This window comes from Strigops habroptila, chromosome 10 (assembly GCF_004027225.2).
Source record: "Strigops habroptila isolate Jane chromosome 10, bStrHab1.2.pri, whole genome shotgun sequence".
NCBI lineage: Eukaryota > Metazoa > Chordata > Aves > Psittaciformes > Psittacidae > Strigops > Strigops habroptila.
In genome coordinates, this window is record NC_046359.1 from 8,829,689 (window position 1) to 8,856,846 (window position 27,158).

The 27,158-nt window shown below is 36.2% G+C and overlaps 1 protein-coding gene across 1 annotated transcript in view; it reads right to left on the minus strand.

The window, feature by feature from the left end:
- PRKN (parkin RBR E3 ubiquitin protein ligase) overlaps nt 1-27,158 on the minus strand; it is a 568,831-nt gene that overhangs the window by 348,717 nt on the left and 192,956 nt on the right. Inside the window, exon 6 of the mRNA XM_030499430.1 lies at nt 8,510-8,625. Coding sequence (XP_030355290.1) covers nt 8,510-8,625 — 116 coding nt within the window. The remainder of the gene's footprint in view (nt 1-8,509; nt 8,626-27,158) is intronic.

The window sequence follows — 27,158 nt, forward strand, 5'->3', positions numbered from 1 at the left end:
ATAAAAGAAAGTTAGAAACAGTAAAATGTGATGGTCTGACAGCCCTCAGCTTACTGAAGGGCAAGATTAGCCAAAGGTCTGCAAAGCTGCTCAGCAGACAGCAACAGATGAAGTTCCTCCCCAAAACCTTCCCATAATACTTCAGTTGAGATCTGAAAGGAACATGTATCTGATATTTGTGCCTCTTGTTCCTTCAGACCTCAGGTCTCTGTTGAAATTATTAGGCTTGCTTAATTAGCTTCACCTGTGATGGTAAGGCTTCGAAATGTGAATGTATCTCCAAAGAAAACTGGATCGTGACCTCCAATAGCATTTCTCATAGGTCATTATATTTCTATCAGAAATGTGATAATGTTCAGCTATTACCAACTTTGCCTGGAGCAAAACCAACCAGAGATGATAATTCTGTCCTCTGTGAAAAGTAATTAATTTTAAAAAGACAAAAAGTCACCAACACCTGAAAACATCTATGACAGAAAAGACAGACTGTTGGCTTGCAAGTTTCAAAAATGTCTCTTTGAACAACATTTCACAAGCATCTGCTACTCTGCTTTTCTTAGACATTGCAAATGAATTCTAACTTTAGTACTCAAACTTATAGAACTTGCACAAAAAAAAAATATTCATTAGCTAACATTTTTCATTGATTGCTCATATGCAAGTAGACATACTCTAAGGCTTCCTCAAAATATTACGAAGTAAGGTCCATCAAATTTTGCACATGGTGTACTTGGATAGCTGGCACATTTCAGTTTTAGAACTATTAATTCACCCAAATATATTTAAGCTGTTGTGTCTTGCAACATGCATTAAAATACATAAGAAATCTGCAAAAACAGCTCACTGTATCAATCATGCCATAACTAGGAATAGCAGAGAAGATACAACATATAATATAGAGCCTACTGATAATATTCTGCAATCTGTAGGCTTCAAGTGAAACTTCAAATGAAAAATAAAATTTATTATATGTATTGCATCCCATATGAAGCTGGAGATGCACATTACTGAAATAAATGTAAATTTACATTAGAAATAAAATTCACTTGACTACCTTAAAAATTCTTTGCACTAGTTGTTTCAAAAGCATGCAAGCATACTGCAAGTCATATAGATCAGCAGGTAGTCAAGACATTCCCCTTCCATTTATCCTTCCTGTCAACTGTACACTAACACGAATGCCAAGCAAAGGATTAAGGTAGAAGAACTTCTGCACCACAGAGAAGGGAAAGTAGGCAGGTTTTGTTCTCCCAGGTGGAGAGCAAAGTTCGTGCTTTATGTTTAGCAAAGGAGACAAGTGAAGTTGCGTAAAATCCTCCCCCCTTCTTCCCTGTCAAAAGGACACGTACAATATGCTTCAATACAGTACAATAGCTTCACCAATCTATTCTTTTCTTCAGAAATGTGTAGAAGCTGTAAACTGTCTTACTGAGATGCAGTTGCCGTGCAGATCTTAACAGATTCAGAGGTAAACCAGTAAGAATTGCAATGCCGTCCTGTCACTGCCATAGGGGGCTGCTGTATACTAGTGGTTATATTCAACGGAAAGTTTAAGGCAACTGGATTTCACGCATGAGGCACATGTTCCAGAAGCCCGTGGTACAAGTGTTTGAGTCTAAAACCCATCATGTGCACCACTAAAGAATGAAGGTCTATTCTGGGCATTATTAGATTTTGTTCACCTTTCAAAATGCCAACAAAAGTGCCAACAAAATATTTTCTTTGCATGTTATTGCTCGTATCAGAACTCAATTATTACAGCTGTAACAATCAGTACCCTATAAACTACCTTAGTAGGGAAAAGAAAAAAGCTCTAAACCAATTAGTAACAGTTCTTAGTTTGAGATTTGATTAATTTCTTACTTTAAATAAGTGATTCTTAAGAAATCCCATTAATTTCAGGAGCATTAGGAGAGAAAGCAGTAGGCATTGTCCCTGATGGTCATAGTACTTAGACAAAGTAGACTTAATTCTTAACATAATCTTTTCCCACTCCTCTTTGAACTACTCAAGGTATATAAAGATGATAGAACGTAACAGGCAGAGATTCGGAGCAGAGACCACATTATCAACACAGGTCACAGCAAGGGAAAACATTCCTTAAAAAAAATGAGCTAAATAAAGATTTAAAAAATTGCTTGGATTATAAGGGCCCAAAGGGTAACTTTAGGATCCTATACCTCCAAAGCAAAGAGAAATAGCAATTAGAAGTCTAGAATAAGGTGCTATTTACTCTTCTGAAAAAAACACCATATGGGTAATGTCTTTTAACAGACACAGTCTGCATTTTGATCTCGAAGGGAACAGGAAGTTCCTGGTAAAACCCTCTTCAAATAACAGCAAAATTGACCTGAATCAAATTTGTAGGACAGCTTCTTCATTTTGAAAATGTTTATTGTTCTTATATTTTTACTTCAAAGCAAAGTACAACCTTAATAAGCAATATGGGACAGCATGTAGAGGTCAACAAGGAACTTGTCACACTTCTATATCAATAACAGTCATAAACATCAAAACACAAATTACTGCATTACAAAAATCCTAAATCTCATAATGAGCTGGAGTCTTCCTTTTGCAGGTAAAACTCACAGGTACAGTCCAAAACTGAAAATCATTCACATATATATTTACTGCAAAGCAAATGATTCTATCCCTTAAAATTCATAAGTCTCAGTCCTGACTCTACACTCTACAGTAATGGAAATGAGCAACTAGGAGTGATAAGGCGATGGCTCAAGAAGAAAGCCAGAAAAAATGAAATAAATAAAAATAAAAAAAAAAATTTAAAAAAAGCTGATTAAGAGCTTGTGAAGCTACTGAGAAGCTAAGGAAGCTCAAAGCAGTCCCACCAGAACCAGATTAACACATAGCTATCCCTAATGACATGCAGAGTCATTCATCCTTTATTGACCGAAGGAGAACTGCCTACTGAATTTCTAACAGGACTTCCTATAGTACATTCACTTTGAGTTTTTCGCTCCAACTACTGACCTTCTCCAATACCCTCCTGCCCATGCAGTGTAATATGATCACAGTCTGAGACTTCATTTGGCTGAAAAGAATTATGACAAAGACCTTACATCACAGTTACCCTTGAACATGTAGCATATGCACTTCTAATTTTCACCACTAGAAAAACAAAGCTCTCACTTCCAACTCCAGTGTTAGGAAGACTGAACAGCAGGAAAATGTATTACAAAATTCCACTGGCTAAATAAAACAGGTTTGGTTTTTTTTTTCTGGTCCAAGATTATGAAGTAGGGATTTATTTGATAAATAATTCTGATAACAAACCAGAAAATACTACTACTTCTGGAGAATTCTTTCTACCTATTCAGTGATAGCAAGCTCCATTTATCTTTTACACTTATCTGTATCTCTTGGAAGCTAAAAATAATGGTGCCTGTAGGAATTGTAGCCTACCTAGTTTATGAAAGATGACGTGAGGCACTTCTGTTTTGCGCATTTTATTTTTACACTGCTTAACACTGCTATTATTCCTGAGCCTGATTTATGGTTACCCTGGGGTACTCCTAACCCCTTTTGATGTTATTTCTACTGGAAACAGTTGACAAAAGCAGACCTCCCCTTGAGGATTGCACAGTTATAGTGTTTGTTTCAACTTTCAGCCATTTGCTCAACCTATTAAGAGCTTCTTCAAAGGCATAAAATTGCAACCCATCACCTTGAATGCTACAGAAAAAAAAATAAATGCATAAAGGCTGCCAATTCACACTAACTCTGCTGTAGATAAGCAGAATACATTGGAAGGCATTACACTACATGGAATACTGCCTATGGATTTAGCATAACCCTACAAGGGTATTTGGCTCTGAAGTATTTCACTTTGTTGGTCAAAGCTGCATGAAAATATTCATATCAAAAATAAACTAAAGGCAAACAGAAAGCATGCCTAAGGTAAACTTGAGAATAAAAATTGGCAATAGACTTAAACATTACTTCAACTGTGTATTTTTTCTATACACTACAGAGTACACTACTGCTTTAATTCAATTTTTATGAGCTCTGCAAACCTTGCTAAAACCATAAAACCTTGCTAAAACCTTGCAATGCCAAAAATCTTGAAGCTTAATTGCCCTGCCTGTGGTGGACTAACTGTCCATGATAAACGGACAGAAACAACTAGAGAAATTATATACCTTGCTGCAAGCAATATTTAAGAAATACATAAATAGTACCTGGTTGTCATCTTTTCTGATATAAATTTTTTGGCAAAAAGAAGAAAGTATTTTGAAGACAATTTCTTTTTTTTTATTTTACTGTGGTGAAGGTAATACAAAGTAATAGTTAATATACTAAATACAGTTCTTCCCCTTTTGCACCTGAACACTAGATAATGGTGACAGTAGGTTTCACAAAATACTACAAACTGCAGAGTGTCCTGGATGCTACTTTTCAACTGCATAGAAGCATTAGAAAGTAATCACCAGCACAACTACACATAATCACTTAAATGTTTAACTTAAGTAAAAAGGTTATGGGTATTTGTGCAATTTATATAAGTTATATATAAATACTCCAAAAGCATTAGGTTGAAGAATTAGAAACTCAATATACAGCAGAGATTTCATAAATAGCCCAAGAATCTACAATGACCTTTGTGCAGCACCGATAAATTATTTCATTGTTTGATCTCTAGCTCTTTGCAAATAGACTTATCTTTGACCATCCTTGCAACTGGGAAAAAAAGAAAATCAGAAATTGAAACTAAACTAATTTCTTTCACAGCTTTAGTTGGGAAATAAGTTAATTCACTTAAACAGAAAGGTGAAGTTTAAAAACCTCACAAGATTTGCCATCTAAAACAAAACCAAAAGAGAATATGGTCGTCTTGGTACCTCCATTCTTGGTATCACCTACAAACATTTACTATTACACAAAACTATGATAGACTTGTGGCTTTAAAAATCAAGCTTCTGAAAGATAATCAGCATTTAATGCATGGATATGCTCTCAAAAATTTAGAGTTACCCTTGAACATATGCACTTCTAATTCTTACCACTAGCAAAATGAAGCTCTCGCTTCCAAATCTAGGAAGATGGAAATGTGCATCAATATTTTGACATGATGAGAAAGAACAATTTTCTTCCATTTTACTTCCTGTAACATTGCCTAGAGAAAGTGGTTTTAGAATTCTTTTTTTTTTCCCTAGTTAGAGAGGAGAGCTTAAGAAAAACACAGTAAGCTGTCGGGAACAGATAACTTTTCCTGCAGTCTAGAAATACTTAAAGTACTTGAGAAGTCAGTGGACACAGGTCCTGGAGATAGATACTGTTTATCCCACAAAGCTCAGTTGTTAGTTCATCAATTTTACCCCTTCGTTGTACTTATAGTTTTTGTTGATGTGTTCTGATGCTTCCCAAGCCCTACACAGCGAATATTAGGACATGAATAATCCTTTTCCATGCCATCTTACCACTAGGATAAGAAGTGTATTCTCATTGCAGACCCAGTGTCAGCAATGAGCCTTTAAGTTTTCAGCTTTAAGATTATTCCAAGCTGGCTGTGACGAACAGCCAGGCTACCTACCACACTACTGTGTAGGATATCTGTCAGTCATTGCCATTTGGCTTGGAATCGGGATCAGCCACTGGCCCTCTTTCATTTAGCAGGACAGACACATACCAGGGCTCTGCACTGCAGTAAACCAAACCATTCCTTTTGCCCAGTGAATTGTTAGGAGGCAGAGGACAACTAGCCACTTAAGCAGTTTAGTCTGCATCCTTGCTGCAAAATGCTGAGGTACCAATTTGACTGAGACTGATATTTGGCCTTTAAACTGTACCTAGAACCCAGTTTTGTAAATATACCACAGAGGATGCTGCCAAAATCAGCTCTTTCCAGAAGACACCTTATAAGAATCAATCCTGAGTTCAAGCATTGCTTGCAACTTTAATTTTTACCAACAATTATTTTACAATTCTCTTTGGTATGCATTTTCATGCAAGAAATGGTGCTACCTGCACTAAGGCAGTGTCAAGGTACAAGAGTTTAATGTTAGTTAACCATGAAAGAGAGAAGTAATTGAAATAATATTGCCCACTTCCTTCATTTTGTGCAGTTCCGCAGTACAAAAGACCTGCTTATGAGTAAGAGATTAGGAGGTTTCCAGAAGAATAGAGGTCACCCACAAAATCTTGTGAAGTATTCCATAAGGCAGAAGAGATATCATCCTCATCATCATTTCACTGTATCACTTGAGGAACAAGAGAGAAACCTACACCTATAGCTCTAGGACGTATAAGAAATCAAATTTTAAATACATAAATGCATAAGCCCATTTACAACCTTTAAAACTGCAAAAAGGCTGCTGGATTACTCTCCTGCTCACTCTTGGGATAACTGATTTCACTGCTGCCTGCCAAACAGTTAATTCCATGGCCAACAAGACATACTGAGCCAGAAGAACATTCTCCTGACTTTCTGGAGATTGAAGGGGATAAAAACAGCCTACGGAGCAGTTGTATGATACCTGCCATCTATTCCTTTTATGCCACAGGCTTCAGAGATCTTGCTATGATCAAATAAAATCTGTCAGCCATTCAGAAAACTAAACTGAACTTTCATTATCTAAAAAGTAGCTCTATGCTCTGTAACAGAAGACAAACCTATTTATGAAGAACTCAATCCACTACGTAATACAAAGATGAGACTGAAAGACTTCTTATATGTATGAGTAACTTCAAAGAAGCTATTGTCCCCATCATAAATAGGCAACTAGAAATTGCTAGTGCCTTGTCAGATGCTCAGGTGCCCAAATTCTACCCTGTTTCTTAGGGTATTAAGGCAGAACTCCTACAAACTTTTAGAAATAAAATACTTCAAGATCACTTAATGGCATCTCAGAAGGGGTCCTGTAAGCTAGAAAGCATCTGAACAGCATGGGGCCAACAGGTAGATGTGTCTTCCTTCCCTGTTTAGTGTACAAATCCAATAATTTTATTCACAAATAAATATTCCAGATTGTGTGCTGAGCTAAAAATCTATTGCAACTTAGGTCTCCCGTAGTTACTTGATGCCTTAAAGTAATGAGAATTAATATGGTCTTGTGATATGTCAACAAATAATATTACTAAACTTTACTAACACATCTTAGGAAGCCAATAGTTAGCTCCAGGAGCTGTTCAGTTCAGCAAATCCAGAACATTAAGTCTGATCTCTTTCTTCCCTTTACGATTTTGCCACAAAACGGAGGAAAAATTAGTACTTCACGAATATGGGTGAATAGGTCTGTACTGAATATATCAATTCAGGAAAAAGCCAATATAACCATTTCAAATTTTACAGAAATAATTACAACCAGATCTCAAGTCTAACTAAGCATATTTATGGCTGATATTCTTCCCTTTTACTCTTGGGAAAAGGCAAAAGCTGGGTTCAGAATGGAAACTTCATATTATCCTTAATTACAGAGAGGTTAATGCTGCTGCATACTTAACTACTGGGGACAAGCTATCTAAACTAATTCAGCCTGTCCTGCCTGCAAAGTAGTCTCAGTACAGCAATGTTGTAAATGCTGCATATATGGGAAGTGATGGACAACGTACTCTTTTCTGCACTGCCTAATTATCTTTTAATCTCTAAGACTCATTTTCTTGAGCCAAATACTGTCAGCAACCAACCAGTTGTTATCAATGCAGTAGCATGAAAGCACAACATAATATAATTATACTAGCTCTCTGATAGAGTCATAACAACAACTTATTATTTTCAATAGAAAGTTTACTTCCAGGAACCCAACTTTTCTTCCCCAAAAAGATATCTCCTACCAATTTCAATCACGCTTCCTGCTATCCTATAAGATTTTTCTAAATTCCTTCTTCTAATGCAAAATGCAGACCAATCAATAGCAGTAGAGCGTATAACATGGTGTTATTAGATTTGAAGTTCCACTCCAAAACATCTCCTAATCAAGAGACAAATATGTTTCAGGTAATTCTTCACAGCAATGGTAGCTGTCTTTCTCAGGCAATTGGTTTTTAATCCATGCATTTGCAAGTAATGGTATTCTTGAATGTATGTGCCCAAATACTGGACAGTAAAATGGATTACAGCATTTAAAACTGCAGTAAACAAGAACATGAGAACAGATCTATTTTACTTTGATTTATAAAGTAAATACCAAAAAGTTCCTTTCCACAGGAACAGTTTGTCCCCCTCAAAAATCAGTCTTTCTTTTACTGGCTCTTAAATACAGATTAGCATCAAGGGTCTACACATTTATGCCACTATCTTGAGCACTTGAGGTTGTAGGAACTTAAGCAGTCATATCTCCATGTGCTACTCAATTAAGGTACAAAAATAAAAATTGCAGTCATACCAGAAAAACAAAGAACACCCCTCAAAATGTAGCTCATTTTCCACCATGATACTAAGGAAAACAAATGCTTAAAAGGAAAACAGCAGACGGAAAAAAAGCTCTTTGAAAGTGATGAGCAGTCTGAAACGCCAACACTGTGCATCTCTGACGATTTTTGTTGTACTTACCTAATATCTGTGCATGTTATACATGTGATACAGCGACTGTTTGTTGTAATGAGGTTCAAAGACACAGATGTTTCATTGTCACTGGTTGGGTGTGCTCCACATTTAAAGTAAAACTCCTGAAATATTGAAGGAGAGATAAAGAGAAGATTACACACCTGCCGCTCATGTCCTTCCTTTATCTTAGGCTAACTGACATATGAGACAACAGACAAATCACCACTGCCAACAGAAAAAGGAGGACAATCATTAGGAAAAAGGCTTACACAGAATTCCTTGCAAAAATACGAGTCCAGATGAGTATTTTGTTCAGTGATTTCCCTAGCAAAGATCTACTTGTGTACTAATTTGGTATCAGTGTGGCACATTCTATGATTTTCTGGATTTATAGAAAGCAAATTAAGTATAGTCAAGGCCAGAATATTAAGTGTCACTAAATATTAATATTGCCACACTTTGTTTGTTACAGATGTTACCATTTTCTGAACTCTAAATCACAGAATTTTAGCTATAAATTAGTAATGTCTGGCCTTGCTTTTGTGATGTTGGAAATCTATACAATTTTTACCATCATATTAAAAGGAATTCTAGCTCTCTTGTGACACATTACATTTGCAATTACATATTATATTGTGTTTGAATTAAGTTGCTTTAGTCCATACTTCTTTATATAGCCTCTTTGACGGTTTCCATTAGCATAATACTTTCTACACAACTGCGTGCTTTGTTCTCTTTTCCACTGCACCCCAGGGAAAGGCATACCAAACATGCTGTGCTTTGATAAGCTTTTGTTATAAGAGATTGTTTTAAATGTCCAAATCACTCTATGCATATGTAAATAAAGGCAGTCTGAAGACACATGCTTTGCAATAGGAGCCACAGATTACAGTTTGCAGTCTTTGTTCCTCTGAGACTTTTTTTCCCAGTATCAAATTGTGGAAGTTTGAAATGAAAACTTTAAGCCTAGTATAAATGAAGTGTGAATTGGAAGGTAAGGGTATAAAAGCATCAGCAGAAATGACAAGAAGGTGGCATAAATGAATGACAGGTGGTGATGTCATCAAGATATTAAGATTGCAGATGATTCTCAGGACAACCAAAACATTGGGGGAGGGAAGGAAGGGGAAGGGAGGAGGGCAGGAATCTTAAGGGGGAATAATAGAATAAAGTGCAGCAAGAGAAAGGGACACAGTGACAGTGAATAAAATCAGCAGCATTTCCAAGTGACTCATAGAGGTGGGACAGTTACTGTCAACTTCTTCAGGGTGCAAAAGTCATATTCAAAACTCAGCATTAACAGCTACCCAAAAGCTGTACAAAAAGACTTGCTTGGCAGTGTTTCCTAGCATCACTCCAAGTTCCTAGCTACACTATCTGGGCACATATTTTGGTGCTTGTTAGTATATGAATACAAGAGAATGAGTGTGTCTGAAAGAAATCAATTTTAGCACAAAAATTACCTTCCCCTCTATACAGACTTGCACTGAGATTTTATGACAATACTGTTCTAAAACCAGACCATTGCCTTGAGCCTCGCAGTAGGGAGTTCTTCATCTGCGAAACAGCTGTCAATTACTGTTTCTTCTCAGTGGTGATCATTTAGAGATATTGTGTATTTCTACATAACCCAGATACAGGACTATGCAGTAATATCTCTAAGGTGGAAACTGGTAGCTAGGATATGAGAAGTGTATTAATCCAACTTTCCTCTTAGGTTAGTCAACCCTGCTTCTCAGATTAGCACTGTATATTTGTGTCAAACATACATTTCACACAAAAATATTCAAACTCCACTATAAGGACTCTGTCTGAAGCATGTGTCGTAGTTTAAGAGAACTATGGGGTAAGAATATAGTTTAAAGGCAAGCTCAGTTTAAAAACCAAGTAATTGTTCACAAAACAAATTGTTCACTTTTTACTTAAACCTATTTTTTTTAAATAACTAAATCGCCTTTCTGTCCTGTTTCCTAACATCAGGAAGTAGTCCCAACCAGGAAAATATGCTTCCGCATAGCCTTAGGGAAGACTTTCTACGGTTTTCCTCCTGTTCAAGACCCAGTTACACACACGCTTTAAATATCAGCTCAACTTGAAGCATTTCAGCAGTCAAGAATGAGTCAGTGAACTACACCTTCACCCAGAGTACATGAAAACCTTACAAAAATCTGTAACTTTATTTTCAACCTTTAAAAATTTATCCATTATTCCTTATATTATTTGCTAATGGGTTTTGGAGCTTGGGTTCTTTGCCTTTTAATTTGATTTTACTTTTGTTTGAATTAAATGGTAAGAAGGATTTATTTCAATGCAGAAGTCTTGAAAATATCTCCTTGTTTTAGTATTACTTCTGCATACAACTAAGAGGATATTGACAACTCACTGTTCCAGAACAGATAAACTACAGGCAAGGAAGCATACAAAAGAAAAATATTTTTTTATAAAATTACTTATCCACTATAATAAAACTTTCTTTAGGTCAAAAGCAAAAAGAAAGAGAGTAACAGAGGAATTAAGCTATAAAACACTACAAATAGCTTTAGACTTTTTTATTTTCCCTAAAAAGCACCTGTTTCATGATTCTAATTGTTTTTTAGAATACCTAACAACGGCTGTAAGTTTCTCATCATGAAGCCTGTTTAATGAAGATGACAGGGAAATAAAGAGATACATTTCTCATTCCATACCTGAAGATATACGTAATATTGCCTAAAACTCAGAAGGGAGGGAGGGAAAAAGAGGGGAAATTCAAGAGTCTTGTGCTACATTCCCAAAATATTTTCTCTGTAGTGTTAAGAAAATTACTTCTCTATACTTCTGTTTATCAGCCCACAAACTGCTTTAAGAAAATTCCCCTACTCATTATATTTACAATGTGTTTTGGTGTTGTTGAATGGAGAACATTATAGAATTTGAAAATACTATTTGAGATAACAAAAGAAAAATATTGCCTTCTCCAAAACTATTCATTGAACTCCCTGCTTGAGTAAACTGCAATTAAAGAAACAGCAAATTTTAATATTGAATGCAAACAGAACAGAGGGCTCATTAAAATTATATGGAAAAAAAAAAAAAAGAAAAGAAAAAAAAATAGTCCCTCAACACTATGTCAGCTATTTGTTCAGAAGAAATCTTCAAGATTAAAGAATAAAAAAAGTCACTTTTAACAAATGTCTTGAGACTAGCAGTACAGTAAAACTAACCCATTTATAAAATGATACCTTTTCCTTTTGCAAGGGTGATCAACCCACAAAATGTGCAGTTCTGTAATATCAACACAACAGCCTACATCTGCAGGCCTGAGACATCAGTGCTGTGATGGGAATTCAGAAATACAGGGAGAGACCGGAATCTGAAAAGCTTATGCTGAATGCCTGACAGTGCTGGCATAGTGTGGGCTGCATTTCCACTTGTTTTTTTTTTTTAAATCAGAGTAATACATATTCTGATTGTTCAAAGGCTTTTTAAAAAGTCCTGAACTCAATTTAAGTTTTCAATTGCAAATGAAGATTTTTGTGGCCTGGTTTTACACGTTATGTAAATGAACAACCCACAAGTATTTTTGTTACATCTACCACATTTCCCAGAGACTTTACATACTCCTTGTGATGCAAGCACAACATTTTTATGCCAGGGTACATACGTATGAAGTTATAAAGAAAGATAACCCATCAGCACGAGTTGCTTCTCAACTGATTCCAGCAATGAATTTGCTGAAAGAAATATAAGGGGGAAGAGTTTAGTCATTTCTCACTCTCCAGCCTTGCATGTCAACAGGCATGTAAGCGTACCTATTCTTTTATTTAGTCTTTCACCCAGTCTTTGATAGCCTAAGGAGGGAAATGTGCTAGATCATTTAATCTAAGTCATTTATGTTCCAAGGTTAATCTCTAAACAGGCAGAGAGACCGTGGAGCCAGCCAATTTAAGACTAATCCTCTAATTTTACCACAGTCAGCCATACAAGCAGTTGTCACTTGAGGTTGACACCAAAATGTCTCTCTACACTTGTCTTTTAATATGCTATTTTAGACAATACTTTCAGAATTTTAACCTTACAGTAAAAGACCCTTATAGGGTCATTATGCACAACATAAAAGGGATGGGCAAAAATTCATGCAGTCTATGTTACTATCTGACCACTTCTGAAATATTTAAAAATAGAACAAATCACATTATTCCTCCTTTCTGCACTTGTGTTCTCTCATTTGGTACAAAAATTTCTGATAAATGTGTGTGTGGGGAGGTTGTGTTCAGTATTTCTGTTCCACAATGAGTAAGGATATCAAGAAATTACTGCAAAAGCCAAGACAAAATTTATTGCTTTTCTTAGTTCTGAAAGTGAGTAGTTTTATGGTCACCTTCTACTGCAGTAAATACCTTTAGATCATTTTCTTGCCTAAAGGCATAGGTCCCATGAAATTGTGAACATTCTATTAAACACTACAAATGTCTTCCTTTTGGCAGTGTACCTGATAGATTGCTATTCAGAGAAGGGAGCAAGCATTGGTCTTCCATACTTTGCCATATTCTTCACTCCTGTTATCACTTTTGTGTCATACAGCATCATAAAACGTGCAAGGGGGAAGAACAGGTTCAAAGATACATGGTCAGTCTTAGCTACTTTTTATGAAACTCAAGAAGAAAATGCTCAAATTTATGGGGAAAAACAACCCCCTCCCCCCCCCCAAAAAGACACTCCCCCCACAAAAACAAAACCCCACAAACCCAAACCAAACCTTCTGTGATATTTTACCAAAAATCTCCCTCCCTAAAAACTGTCTTTTCAAATAAAGCAGGAGTTTGCATACCCCTACCTGCTAAGTGAACTTCTATATGGTCAAGTAACTAACATAAGTAAAAGACCAGTCATACATAAACCATCAGTGAAGAGCCTGGGTCTGAAACAGAGTAAGGCCCAGAAGAAACTTCACCCTTGAGATACATGTTCCCCAGTCCAGTTTACTGCACTGTCAGAAAAAACACTGCTCTTTGCTAATAAGTAACAAGACAGTCTGGACCTCTGATGACACACAACATACACACATGAAGCTACAGGTTCCTACCCCTGCTTTTCATTCACTGTGTGTAAAAGATCCTAAGTAACTCAGTCTTGGAATTTCTTATTCCCTTTTCTCAACAAGGTGGGACCCTACAGCATTTTTCCTCCGAATTACACACTTGTGTTTATTTAGGACTGATAGGCAAAGCCATTTATAAATGTCTTATAGCCATTAAAGGTATAGTTTTCATTTTTCAAATTATCAGCACTCTTAAATCTCCTTTCATCTGTATCACCATAATTATTCCCCTGAACGAGAGAAAACATCACCACCATTGTGGCACACTGCTGGGATGATGCTTCATTTTATTACCCAGCTGAAAAATTAAGTAAATATTCAGTGGGTCAGAGGACAGGTTGAAAGAAATCCACTTCAGAACAGTTGTGAAATCAAATATTTCTTCTGGAATGTTTTGGAAAACACTAGGTTCAACTCTGAGCAGAGACACCTTAATGTTCCCACATCCCAGAAAAATTGCAGGCAGTGGCTTTTCAGGCATAGGAATATCTCCATAGTAGGAATATCTCACACGTAGTACAGGCACTGCTTTTAAAGTTAAATGAGTAAAAAGTGTTAGAAAAGCTGTTTGAATTAAACTAGCTAACTAATATGAGGAAGGCTGTACAGCCAAAAAATAATTCTCCGAGATTACAGCAATCAAGTCTTAAATAATTTTGTGATAGTCTCAGGAACGCTTTATAAGACTGCTCCTCTTCTGCGAGCCAACAATATTTTGACTAGCTCTAGTTACTGGAAGACATCTTCCTTAAAACAGTGTCATGCACTACCAACTTCCCAATTCCCTTATGCAGCTCAGCAGATACTACCAAGAACCTCAGATCAGGTATTGAGCATTGTGAGCATCACCTAGGACTAATTACTTAGTGAACGCTTCCCTGCATGGTTTGTTTCTACTAACCTAATGCTCCAAGACCTAAACAGCTGTTAAGGTCAAAGGAAGATGACATTTTTAACCATAATTCAAATTCTTGCAATATAATTGGGTTTGGAGTCCAAAACCACGTAAATACAATACAAGTATTCCTACTGCTACCTAAATGTCAGAGAGCAAAGTCTTCTGTTCCTTTTTATATGTAAAGCTCATCTGGAGCCATTATTGCAACACTTGGGCTCTGCTCCTGTCATTGGCACTCCTTTCTGTTAAGATGATCTCCATTCAAGAATATTTCTTTTCTACTTTAGGTCCCCATCAAAATCAAACCTCTCTGGATTTCTTGTGATTCATAAACTCTATGCTTGATCATGATCTCAATAAGCAAACACTCTTCCAAAGGGCAGCTGACTTCCCTAAGCATGCAAACCTTTAAGATGTTGGTCACTTCAACTGTTACAAATGCTAATAGGAATCTTTCAAAAGCAAAATCACTACATGCAGACAATATTTCTTTGCCATATAAAAAAAAGTAATTCTTGAAGTACTTTTTCTATTTGAAAGAGAAGATCCTGTGGAAAACTCAGCACCTGATCTCAGACCTGCACACTTAGAATTGAATCAGAATAATCAGCAAGAATAAAAATAAAATGATGCTACCAATACCAGTATATTTTACATACATTTCTACACAAGTTTCCCCAGCCTTACACTTTAAAATCCACAGAATCTCTGCTGTAGGACATGCAGTAGAAGGGCAGCATGGCTGCTCATGGACGCCATCAGAAGCGTGAACTTTGAAATAAGCGTCTTTATGGGATGCAAGGAGAAAAACCGATATCCCAGGAGAGATCAAATGTCATATATAGTAAGCCTTGTTAAAATACTACTGATAATTAAGCTGACATCAAAAATAAGTTGAAACACCTTTTGATGTGAAGAATGACAGTGTAGTGCTGATACACTACATTTCCGTCTATAAGCAGCATATATTTAATTTGTCAAGAGACAAAAGCAGCATAAAAATGTAGAAGAAACATGAGCATCTCTCTAATATCTGCTTTCTGACCAAACCCCATTGCCCTTCTCAAAATGTCTCTGGCTAAAAAGAATAAAGATCTGTTACTCGTGAGAAAAAGTCTTTAGGATGAGTATGCTTTGCCAACTCTCCACAGACACTGTCAGTGTATGTTCGGTCTCAGTAAATACATTACCTTTGATCTGTGTGAAGCACAGGGGAAGGATGGAGTTAACATTTTAAATTCTTACATTTTTGAGACAAGCATCAGTTTGGGGCAGAAATGTTCCTCTCCTGCATTTTTCCAAACTTTTTCTGTTCAACAGCAACAGTTGCAATCTAAATGTGTCCAAGTGACTAAATTACACACCGTATTTCAGAGAAAGAAATAATCAACACATCTCTACAGTATCTCCTTTTTATTCTTAGTCAATGTTATTTAAAGTTCATGTAAGAAAAACTTTAGAACTATACAGTTCTGCTTCTTTCTCTCAAAATCAAAACATATTCACCATTCAGTTAAGGATATAAAACCCAATGTTGTATAGAAAATATTTGAATGGATAGCTTATGATATAGAAAGTATTTTGAGTTTAGCAGGATTATGGGATGAAAAATGTACATGCTATTCATAGTTCTTTACGAGACCTAATTTTTTCATCCTGACCAAGTCATTTAAAGTCAAGTTTTAGGCACATAAAAATATATCTAAACACTCACGGTAAATGATTTTGAGACACTTTCAAGGGCTACAAAATAGCAACAACCTCTATTCTCACCCTAACCAGACCTCACATTTATCCATATTCTTAAAAAACGAGAACAAAAAGCCCAACAAATAACCACCCAAAATAAAAAAAAATACCTCACAAAAACAACCACCCACCCCAAAAAAAACACCCAACCAATCACCAAAAAAACCCCACAAGCGAGGAAAAAAGAAACAATCTTTTTTTTGCATATTTATTCCTTTTGCAAAGGACAACATTTCTCTACTTCATTTTTCCCAGAATTCACTGGAAGAACAACAGAAATATTGTTCAAAAATTAGTAACAGGACAGCTATAGCTACCAGTCAGTTTTAATAAGCAGACTAATTTGATAGAGCCAAGATTAATATAATGATTGAAAAGCATTTACTATTCATTTCTGAAGGAGCCACAACTTCTTATACGCGATTTTCAGTGATTTATACCAACATGGTTGTTTTTGTACAACGATGTATACAACTTCTGTATCTATTGTCTCCACTACAAAAAAACCCTAACAGGTATTACTTTTCAGTTAACAACTTGTATTCAAATCTAAAAAGAGGCGATGGATATAATTAAGTTCAAATAACTGGCATGATGGGCCATTAACTATACAAAGTTATAATGACATCTGGCCTCTGAGATAACATGCAACTACAGTTTTGTAGGACTTTTGTGAGTAAGAAAAGTAACAATAAATGCAGTACCTATCATGTGTTATTCTTTCATCGTCTACTAGAAAAGACAAAGTGCACAAATGCCTTGGGAATCTCTTAGCGGCTGCTGCCCACACAGTGCTACTTCAACCTCCCAGGTAAGCACCCTGTGTGAAAGTGACTTTACAGCAGCATTTCTCATTTGTTTTGCTTGTCTAAAGGCATCCACACACCATACTTGCTTCATTTCTCTGCAAGTAGTGGCTTGGTCTTAAACAATCATGTCACTAGTTCTGCTGTCATTCCTTCAAGTAGCAATATTTTCATGACATAGAAAGAATAGCATGATCTAGCTCTTCTATCACCCATATTCTCATAGTATAGACAAAGAAATATGAAGGCTGTAGGGCATCATGTCTCTTAATAAAATAGATCTTTGCCTAGAATGTTACCTTATAGTGGAATCAAAGGCCCTATAGACATTTAGCCAATCAATCGCCAGGAATGCATGACTAACATCACGGGTACTATAATATCTGTGGTGTGGAAAGATACAATAAGAAAGTTGTAAGCAAATAACTTTTCAGTGAGAATGGCTATGCTTCTATATAGAATAACCTGAAAGATGTTCACCTTCCTTGCCCTGGATGTTCACCACCCTTCCCCCTCTCTGCTCCTAACTTTTTTCATCCATTTTTCATTTAGAAGTACAATTTCTGATCAACACTAACTTCTGGGCTGAACCAAGACTGCAGATGTCAGGAAGATTAAATTACCTAGGCCCAGCTTCCAGAGCCCACCCTAAATTCTTCTGTTGAATTTGTTCACCAGGTTTTAACATTTATGAAACAGTTTGTTTTGGAAAAGTTCCTTTGAATTACTTGAGCCACAGAGGAAGTCTCAGTTTCAGAGTAGCTACTTAGAATGTATTATAATCATCATATCCTGAACATTAGTGCTTATTTCTAGGACTTAAACTTTCCCGTCAGCCTCTTTTAAAGTAGACTCCAACTGTCTAAATTTGTTATTAAGTGTTTCCTGTAGAGAATCAGTCCTTTGAGCTTAATTTCCTCTGGCAATCAGATTTGAATTTTTATGTGAATGTAAGCCATAAAAAGGCTCAAGGAGACAAGAAACTCAAATACTATGTGATATCAGATCCTCTGGCTGTGTTTCTTGTGGCACAAAAAGTTGTTTGCAATTACAGGTTTGATTAACTTGTTTCTTTACCCCAAGTGCTTGTTAGCATGGTTGGAAAAGATAGTGATCAAGAATTCAACATGACTAGAGGATAGATCTGAAATGTATAAGAAACAGGACTCCCATACTTGATTTGTAAACATGGCACAGGTGACATTACATTGTAAGGTCTCCCATAGAATCTTATCTTGAGCTTAAGAGAAAATCCTACAGAAATAACAAATAACAAAATATTTAAGTAAGCTACATAACTTCTTCAACAGAATGTTACTTTTCATGAGTATGCTATATGACATCATCATTGCCATGGTCTGGTCTATAAATATTGCTGAGTTTCTGCAATATATGCAGTAGATTCACATTCATCTAATCCTATTACAGCTGAAACATTTAAATTTTGTCCATCTCTTAATACTGAAGGAACTGGTCAGATTCAAAGCTTAAAAAAAAACCAAAAATAAAATAAAAAAATAATTAAAAAAAGTCTTTTTAACCCAACAGCCATCTTAAGAAAAGTTAGTTTTGGTTTTAGGTTTTCAGCCTTCAGCTAACATCACCAATGTCTCAGAGCCTCACATCCATCCATTAACCATATAGATCATCTACAAGTATGCAACGTAGCTGAAAGGAAGTACCAAGACACCTTTCATTTAGCACCAAGGCTGCCTCAGGGGGAGCATCAGTATGCTTATGTGAGGATGCTGGGCAGACAGAATTAGGCTGTAATACTACAGGAGTGGCTCTTTGCCTCATCTGTGTCTCAGCTCCGAAAAATTGGATGTCTTGTTCTGTCATTTTTCCAATGCCTGCCATAGATCAGAATATGAATGAGAACAAGCCAGGCAAGACACTGCCCACCTACATTGGAAGCAGCGAAAAGAGAAGAGGGAGGGCAAGGCAGAAATGTTATTCTCACCCTTGGAGGTTCTTACAGATTCTAGATGTTCTTGAAAGTTATAGATGGCTACAGTAAATGAAGTGAGCAAAGGCAGCAAACAAACAAAACCTACAAAAACACCACACCAAAAACACTCTTCTCTTTTGCTAATATTGTACAGCAAAACTCACTGAAATCTTAGCCATAAACCAAATTTGTTCTCTGGCATCTAATGTTCTATTTTTTTATATATATATATTCAATATATAATATATACAGATGAGCTACATACAATATACATGTAAGATGAACTAGAAGAAAGTAAGAACACAAGTCTCAGTGGGAATTCCATTATTGCCTCTATACTTGTTAGGAAAAAAAAAAAAAAGTTTGCACTGCGCTTATACCCATAGTTTCTAGCATAAGATATCTGAAAAAATGCAGCAAATGAAGTAAAAAAAAAAAAATTTAAACTTATTTTATGTGCATAGCACTACAGAAGCAGCCAATATTTATCAGTAATTGACAGCACAGTATCCAATATGAAAAGGCATTTTCTGTTATTACAAACAGAAAGATGTGGATATCATTCCTTCAAGATGATTTAATAAATAGACATTATTTACTGTAGATGGCTATTTGCACAGGTTTAACATAATGCCGATGGTGCCTTAATAGACTGTGTTCACTGAAGTGAATTAATTCAGTTTTCCCAGAAAACCACTATCTATTTGCACTGTCTGCATTGTAAAAACCGAAAGAACTGGTTTTTCCCAACTTAAAAATTATATCCAGTGAAAACATGGCTACATCCACACTAGCAAACAGCTTATTGTTAAGAACATCCAAGAGCATTTCTGGGTGACTGAGCAGAGTAATCCATACAATTGCAGTGTCAGCAAAGATCCCTAACATGTTTTGGCTGGAGCCATCTCTCACAAAGCAGAGTTAAGGAGCAGGCACACCCAGGCGCACTTCACAGTGTGTGGTTGCTATCCCTGTTTTGGGTACTGACAAAACTTACTAGCTACAGATAAGCTATGCTGTGCACCATTTGGCTTTCAGACATGAGGAATTTTACCAGCACATGTGACCTTGGGGTCTTCCTAGGAACAGAAAGAAGGGCATGGTTTGCATCTCTTTCTACTACCAGAAACACATTTTCTTCCTAGGTGGCACTATTTCCTGGTCTGATTTCCTTTAGTCTTCTGACCAGGCAGATGCCAATGGTCAGGACGCTTCTACCTTTCTCTGTTGCAGAACACTTTCCACTCCCAGAATTTATTAAGTAGATCTCTACCTATAGAAATAGCTGTCAGTCTCGTACACCTAGGGACCTGAACCAGGCTCTAACTCAAGATTCCTGACAGGTACGCTGAAACTCTTCAGTCCAAATCCAGACAGGCAGCACATCCAACCTAATGTTGGTAAGAACAATCTGACCTTCTCTACAGGCATGAACAATATGTAAAAAACGAATACAGAACACAACTTCATGCAAGAATAAGCTTTTTTTCCCCTAAGAAATCTTTTTGCTACAATATGCTATCTCCTAGGTAACCCATGCTGTTTATTCTGAGACTCTCCCAATCACAGCATCTTTCTCAAAAACAAAGTGAGAAACAAGCCTTCGAGAAGCATGTTCCAAGTCACCAGTTAAATGTATTCAAAATTAACTCAACATCTGACACACATTTTATAGCCTTTAAAATAGAAACAACACATGTGGCAACAGGAGAAAGTGTTACTTTAAATGTAACAGCAAATACTATGCTAATGCACACGGGTTACTTGTTTCTACGAGGTTCTAACAGTCTTCTAATTTTTGCCACTTTTATTTTTTTTTGGGGGGGTGGGGGAGGTTGGGGAGAAGTTAGTTTGGTTTTGTTTTGGGTCTGTTTTGTTAGCTTTTTTTTTTTCCTTTTGAGAGAGAGGGAGAGAGTGAGTGGTGGGGGGTGGTGCAACATGGACTCAGTGTTTTCCAGCATAGTGGTTCTCCATATATTTTGAGTATTTATTTGTATATATTTTCAAAGAATAGTTATGACTTTTACAGTTACTAGAAAGCTATGTATTTTCAACTGAAGTTTAACTAAACTGCCCAAATTTATTAGGACAGCTTTCTCAGTTAGAAAATCTGTTGAAGAGGTTCTTACAGAGTTCCAGCTATACATATGCTTCAGAACAAACTGTGAATTACAAGAATTAAGCTATCACAGCAAATCCTTATTGACAGGTTAGCGATCCTGCAAGCAATGCATTATTGCCTACCAGTGTTTAAGATAAAGCTTCCAGAAATCAATCTGTTTCTGGGTGCCACCTTGAACTAACATAAAAGTCATAGCACCTTTAACAGATATCTCCACAGTGAATTTTGTTCTTTTCCCCCTTTAGAACCTCAAATTCACATGGGGCCAATATTTTTATTTGGAAAAATAAAAAAACCAAAATAAAAAAACCAAACAAAAAAAAAAAAAAAAAACAAACCACACACCCCACACCAAACAAACAAACAACAAAAAAACTACACCAAAAAAAAAAAAAAAACCAACCCAAAAACCCACCCCCAAAAAAACCCAAAAAACCCAGAGATACACACTTACAGCTTCTCCTAATGGCACTGTAATAGTGGTGCTCGCTGAGAAGTTATTTCTTCGTAATTACCATACAGGCACCATAAGAACATGACTTTCTTAAAAGCAGAAGGCAGTAAAACGTTGATGGAACTTGAATACTCCTATGCCAGCTGTGATGTCGCAATGGTGGGATAGCAGGAACACAAAACAGCTTTATGAATCAAAAGAACAAACGCCACTTTTCACTAGAGCATTCTTTCTCCTTCTCCTGGAAACAGTTTAAACACTAATCACTTTTAAAAACAATTTTTAACTGCAGTTGTGTTCCCCACATACACATAAGTACCATGATGGAAAAACTGAAGCATTCGATTTCAGAATGCCCCAAACATTTACTAAAGTCCCAAAGAGCTGCTATGATATATTGTACAACTGATCAGCAGACTTATTACTCAGGGACATAAGATTTCACAAAGATGTGAAAGAGAACTCTTGCAATGCATAACATCAAAACCGTGGATAACATGCTCTTAAACTGTTGTGGTTTGGTTTTTTGGTGTTTTTTTTTGTTTTGGTTTGGTTTTTTTTGTTTGTTTGTTTTGTTGTTGTTGTTGCTGTTGTTGTATTTTGGTTTTGGTGGGGTTTTTAAACCATGTTTCTAACCATTCCTTGTGCTGAAACAAGGGGAATATCTTACTTCCACACACCCTCCCAGCAAACAGGTTGAAATATTGAGTATTTCTAATGACACTACAAGCTTCACTAAGCTGTTTTTATTTATACAGTTAATTAATATTAAGGAAAATTAATGTCCCATTGGGGCAGGTACTTAAAGCATAGAGCACTGTTAACTTCAGCAGACTATTTGTATATTTGAAGCTGGATATATACTTCAAGTATCTTCCCAAGTTGTGCTATTAAGACAGAAAACAAAATCATAAGGACATTCATTACTACAATTTAAACTTTCTAGACTCAACCAGTCAAAACAACAGTTTTGCTCATACCTGACTCTTCTGAGCTAGAAATATATGTTGTATACTGAAGACAATCATATTTGCCTGGCCCCATATAGATATAGTACTATGAGAATCCAGGCATTTCTGGTAGCAGTTATTCAAGAGCTGCCCACCATATTAGCAGAGCCCATAATTTGTAGCAGCATTTACAACATGAAATACCTTGCACCCCCTTGTGAGAGCAGCTTACAGGTGATGGCACTATGTCATCTGACACCACCGCATCTTACAATCACCACATGCTTATTTCAAATTTAGTTCCAATTTGTAAAGATGAGCTTATTTCATAAGTTGCATGCACGGAAGACAAAGAACTTACAAACTGATCCCAAACCAGCTAGACCAAAGATAGAGCAGACAATTGTTAATCAAAATCTAATACCTTCACATTTTAGAATCTCAGACCAGAACATCGAACATGGAAACTATAGGTGGGAAACAGAAAAATTTTATAGCAGCTTTTCTAACAGAATATTTCACACAATGTGTCAGCCTACAAAATGACACAGTTATTAAACACTCAATAACAGTACTTGCCAGATATGAATGAAGAAATTGTGTTCTTCCATATAAATGCTGCCTGACATTTGAGGAGAGACTCCTATATAACCATACTGTACCCTAACAAAATCACCTTCATCTGGTTTGATTGCTGATAGATGATTGCAAGAACATATTGCATGCTTGAGTGGAAATCCAAGGTTTCATTCATCAGTAATGAATTTGCAACAGCTGCAGACAGTAGCATATTGTTTATATGTCATGTGCAGTGAGCAACAAAAGATTCAACGAAAGTGTTACTGAAAATCATCTAATTATAAAAAGCTCTCCCTGAACCCATTAGACACATTGCCACAGTGCATGCGAAAAATACGTACCAAACAAGCTGTATTTGAAAGAAAATGTGGGTCTGATTTGTGAAACAAGCAGCAGAGTAAGCACAATGTTAGGGGTTGAAACTGACTCTAGTGTATCATCTTGAGTTTGTTGCTCTGGTTTTAACATAATAGCATTTCATTCATAGGTTTCACTGCATAGGAATTACTGCTTCCCAATTCGTTTTAGGTCTCCGAGTGCCTACATGTTTTCTAAAATTGTAATAGATCAAATACATGCACAGTATAATCACCTCCAAATAATATGTGGAAATGACTTGTTGAGCAACATACAACATAGAGTAATTGTAACACTGGTCTCACTACTAGGCTCCAGACTATATTATGGTAGCAACATGCCAGCCGGAGTCACACTTTCTTCCCATGTTCCTCCCTGTTATAAGAATACAATATACTGAATTGGGATCCACCCCTCTCTTGTGTTTGTGCTCGGTGTAACTAAAACTTAATAAATGCATATATTGGTCTTATTTATCCTTTATATCACAGCCTGATAAATCCGTCTTCCTTAAGAAAGCTGTTCTGGTAACATCTGGTTATCTCACCACACTAGATCATAGAGCACTCCACCCAGCCAAATATCTTGCCTCTTAACAGAACATTAACACACATCCTAAGCAGCTATTCTTAACAAAACAAAACTTAAAACCAAACTGAAAACCACCAGAGGACAAAACATAAAATAGTATCTGCCTAAAACATGTTCCTAATCTCCAGCAATTTATTGCTCAGACTTCCTAAGCCAGGAGTATCTTCACAGTTGATAGTTTTTAATGGTGGGTTTTTTTTTCTTCCATTAGTTTGTCACTTTTTGAATGCATTGTAATTTCCACCATATATCATGTTAAAGACTTCTACAGTTTAATTATATACCATACAAAGAGGAATCTCCCTGTGGCTGTTTTGAAAATTACAATAACTGGAAAAGGACACAATATCAGGCCAAAATAGGTACATTATAACCTTACAATGTTGTTAAGTCTTTATGACAGCAAACACAGCACAGGTACAGAATGAATTCCTTACTGCATTGCATCATCAATACATTTTACAGACATTTCTGGAAGCTAAATCTGTTAAAAATATTAAAGGTGCTTTTACATTCAGTTTTGGTTTGCAAATACTATATACTTTTCATCATGGTCAATGGAATTATTACCAGAGTTGCGAATGATCTAGGATTTAGTCAGATGAACACAAGCTGTGCTCTGCTCACTTTCCTTAACATTGGACCCTTAACACTGGCAGTCTGAAGGAGTATATAGAAATGATCATTTATAAGACATTAACTGCTTTCTAAGTGAATCCAGGGCATCAAAAAAATTGAAGAAAAGCTGTTGACTTGTTAATATTAGGTATCGGTCTTGCCAAAACTCACTGACTCCTGTTACAGAACAAATCTTCAACTGACCTGAAACTGCCTCTCATCAAATGATGAAGCATCTACACTATCTGAATTTTTTTTCAAAAATGCTATCATTGAGGAAAACGTGAAGTTATGTTCAAAACAACTGCTCATTCTTAAAATGCAATTTTTAAAGAACAGGAAAACCTAGCAGCTGAGTACAATCATGCTAAGCAATTGCTCATATAAGACAGAATAAAACAATGACACCACTTCCATCTAAAAGCATGCTTAATGCTCATGTTCGCAAGATTAGGTTTTCTAGAACTGAACCACAGATGCAAAAAAAATGAGCAAATGAATTTTATCCCCCCACACCCGACCCCCTTCAGTGGCAGTGTTAACAACAGAAGAACATCAAAGAGCAAACGATTTCTTAGAAGAAAACATAATATTCAGTATATTTTGTTTGATCTTTTACAAAATTGTGACATTTCCACAAATGTAAATAGAAATGGTGGTAGCAATACATGCAAGATGAGCTAAGCTTCCCAAGACACAGTACAAACAAATGAGTTCCTCTGCGTTTGTGAGAATGCCTATGCAAATTCCAGCTCACGAAAGACTACTGATCTCACCAGTGGAGTAAAAAGTCGCTAGAAAACTCACAAACAGTTCCAAAGTCCTGGCTTCATCTTAGGTTTAGATTTTTTATGGTGCCAAAAATAATGCATTAGTTAAAAAGTCTTTAAAAAACAGTCAAAAAAAACAAACAAAAAAATTCTAGATAACCATAGATAATCACATTTGTTGTTTGTCAGTGGTGAGTTTTGATGCAGACACTGTGACCTATAAGAAAAAGTTGTCCAATATACTGTGGCAATATCCTACTTCTACGTTGGGAAAGAATGAATAAGTATTCACTTTAAAAAGAGAAGATAGATCTTAATTTTAAAAGCTTTAATTTTTATTTCCAAGATAAATAATTTAGCTTTTTTGTCCTTGTATAGAAAGAATTCTCTTTTATAATTCCTTTTTTTTTTTTTTTTACCTATCATTGATTTTTCTGCACTGAGAAGTGGAATAACAGAATTTATAAAGGAGAAATTGATCTACTCCAGAATAAGGTTACTTTGAGAACAACTGTTAAAACAAGTCTAATTATAGTTTCCTAAAGAGGTAACCGAAAAATAGACTTGAGATAATTTGTAACTATAATGTGAAGAACTCCAAAACATATTAAAAAACTTTAAATGCTAAGAAAAGTCAACCACTTTGTTTCTTTCTTCACTAATCAAGTGTTTGAAGTAAGTATTTTTAATTTGGAATTGTGATTAATTTAAAGGCCCAGCATAAATTACCATAGTATAATCACAGCACCAATGCACGCTATTCCAAAGTCCCACAGGTACTGTTTTCAGTGCTGTTCCCCCACCCTACCCCTCCTTAGAAAATGCATTGGTAGCTAAACAAAAACACCCACATTTAGAGATGATTTTAAATAGAGAGATTTACACAAACAAAACCACATCACCCCATCATTTAGGGAAGCTTTATATGAGGTAATCTAGATAATTCTAAGCATGTAAGCCTGACACCAACCCTTGACAGCATAAATAGCTAATATGATACTTGATTAATAAAAGAAGGATGTGTAATTAATGTCTATCAACAAGAATTTATAGTAACTAAATCCCATCAAACTAACCTGACATTTTTATAAGATTACAAATTTAGTGGAACAGTGTAATAGCGATGCTGCAACTTACCCAGATGTGTGCGGCATTTGAGACAGCACTGACATTTCGATTCGGAAACTAGAACATCTTAAGATCAGTGTTACATGGATTTAACTGATATGTTTCAAAATGTAATTTCCCCACAGTGAATCATGAAATGTCTCTTTTTCAAGGTGGTCTTGCAGTGATCACCTCCTAGCCCTATGCTATTGAAAAAAATTGTTAATGATCTGGAAGAAAGCAAACTAATTACTCAAAGTTTTCAGACAGCACAAAATCTGGGGGAGTCACGCACAAAGCCACATGAACAGCTCAGCTGAGATCAAACATACAATGTGCATTTTAAAACTGCCAAAAAATAGTCACACCTATAGAAGCAAGGGCCATGCACGCAGGAGGGACTCTGTTCAGGGAGGCAGCAATTTGAAGTGACTGAGGTTTTTGGAGGATGATCAGCTGAACTTGAACCCTGAACTTGAACCCTCAGGATGGCATCATGGTTAAACTGTCTAATAAAAGCACTGGATATCAACATAAGTAAGCAGACTGTAGCATCCCTGTGATTGGCACTGATGGCACCACTACTGTAAGTATGCCTTATTCTGATGTGTGAAAAATGTTGA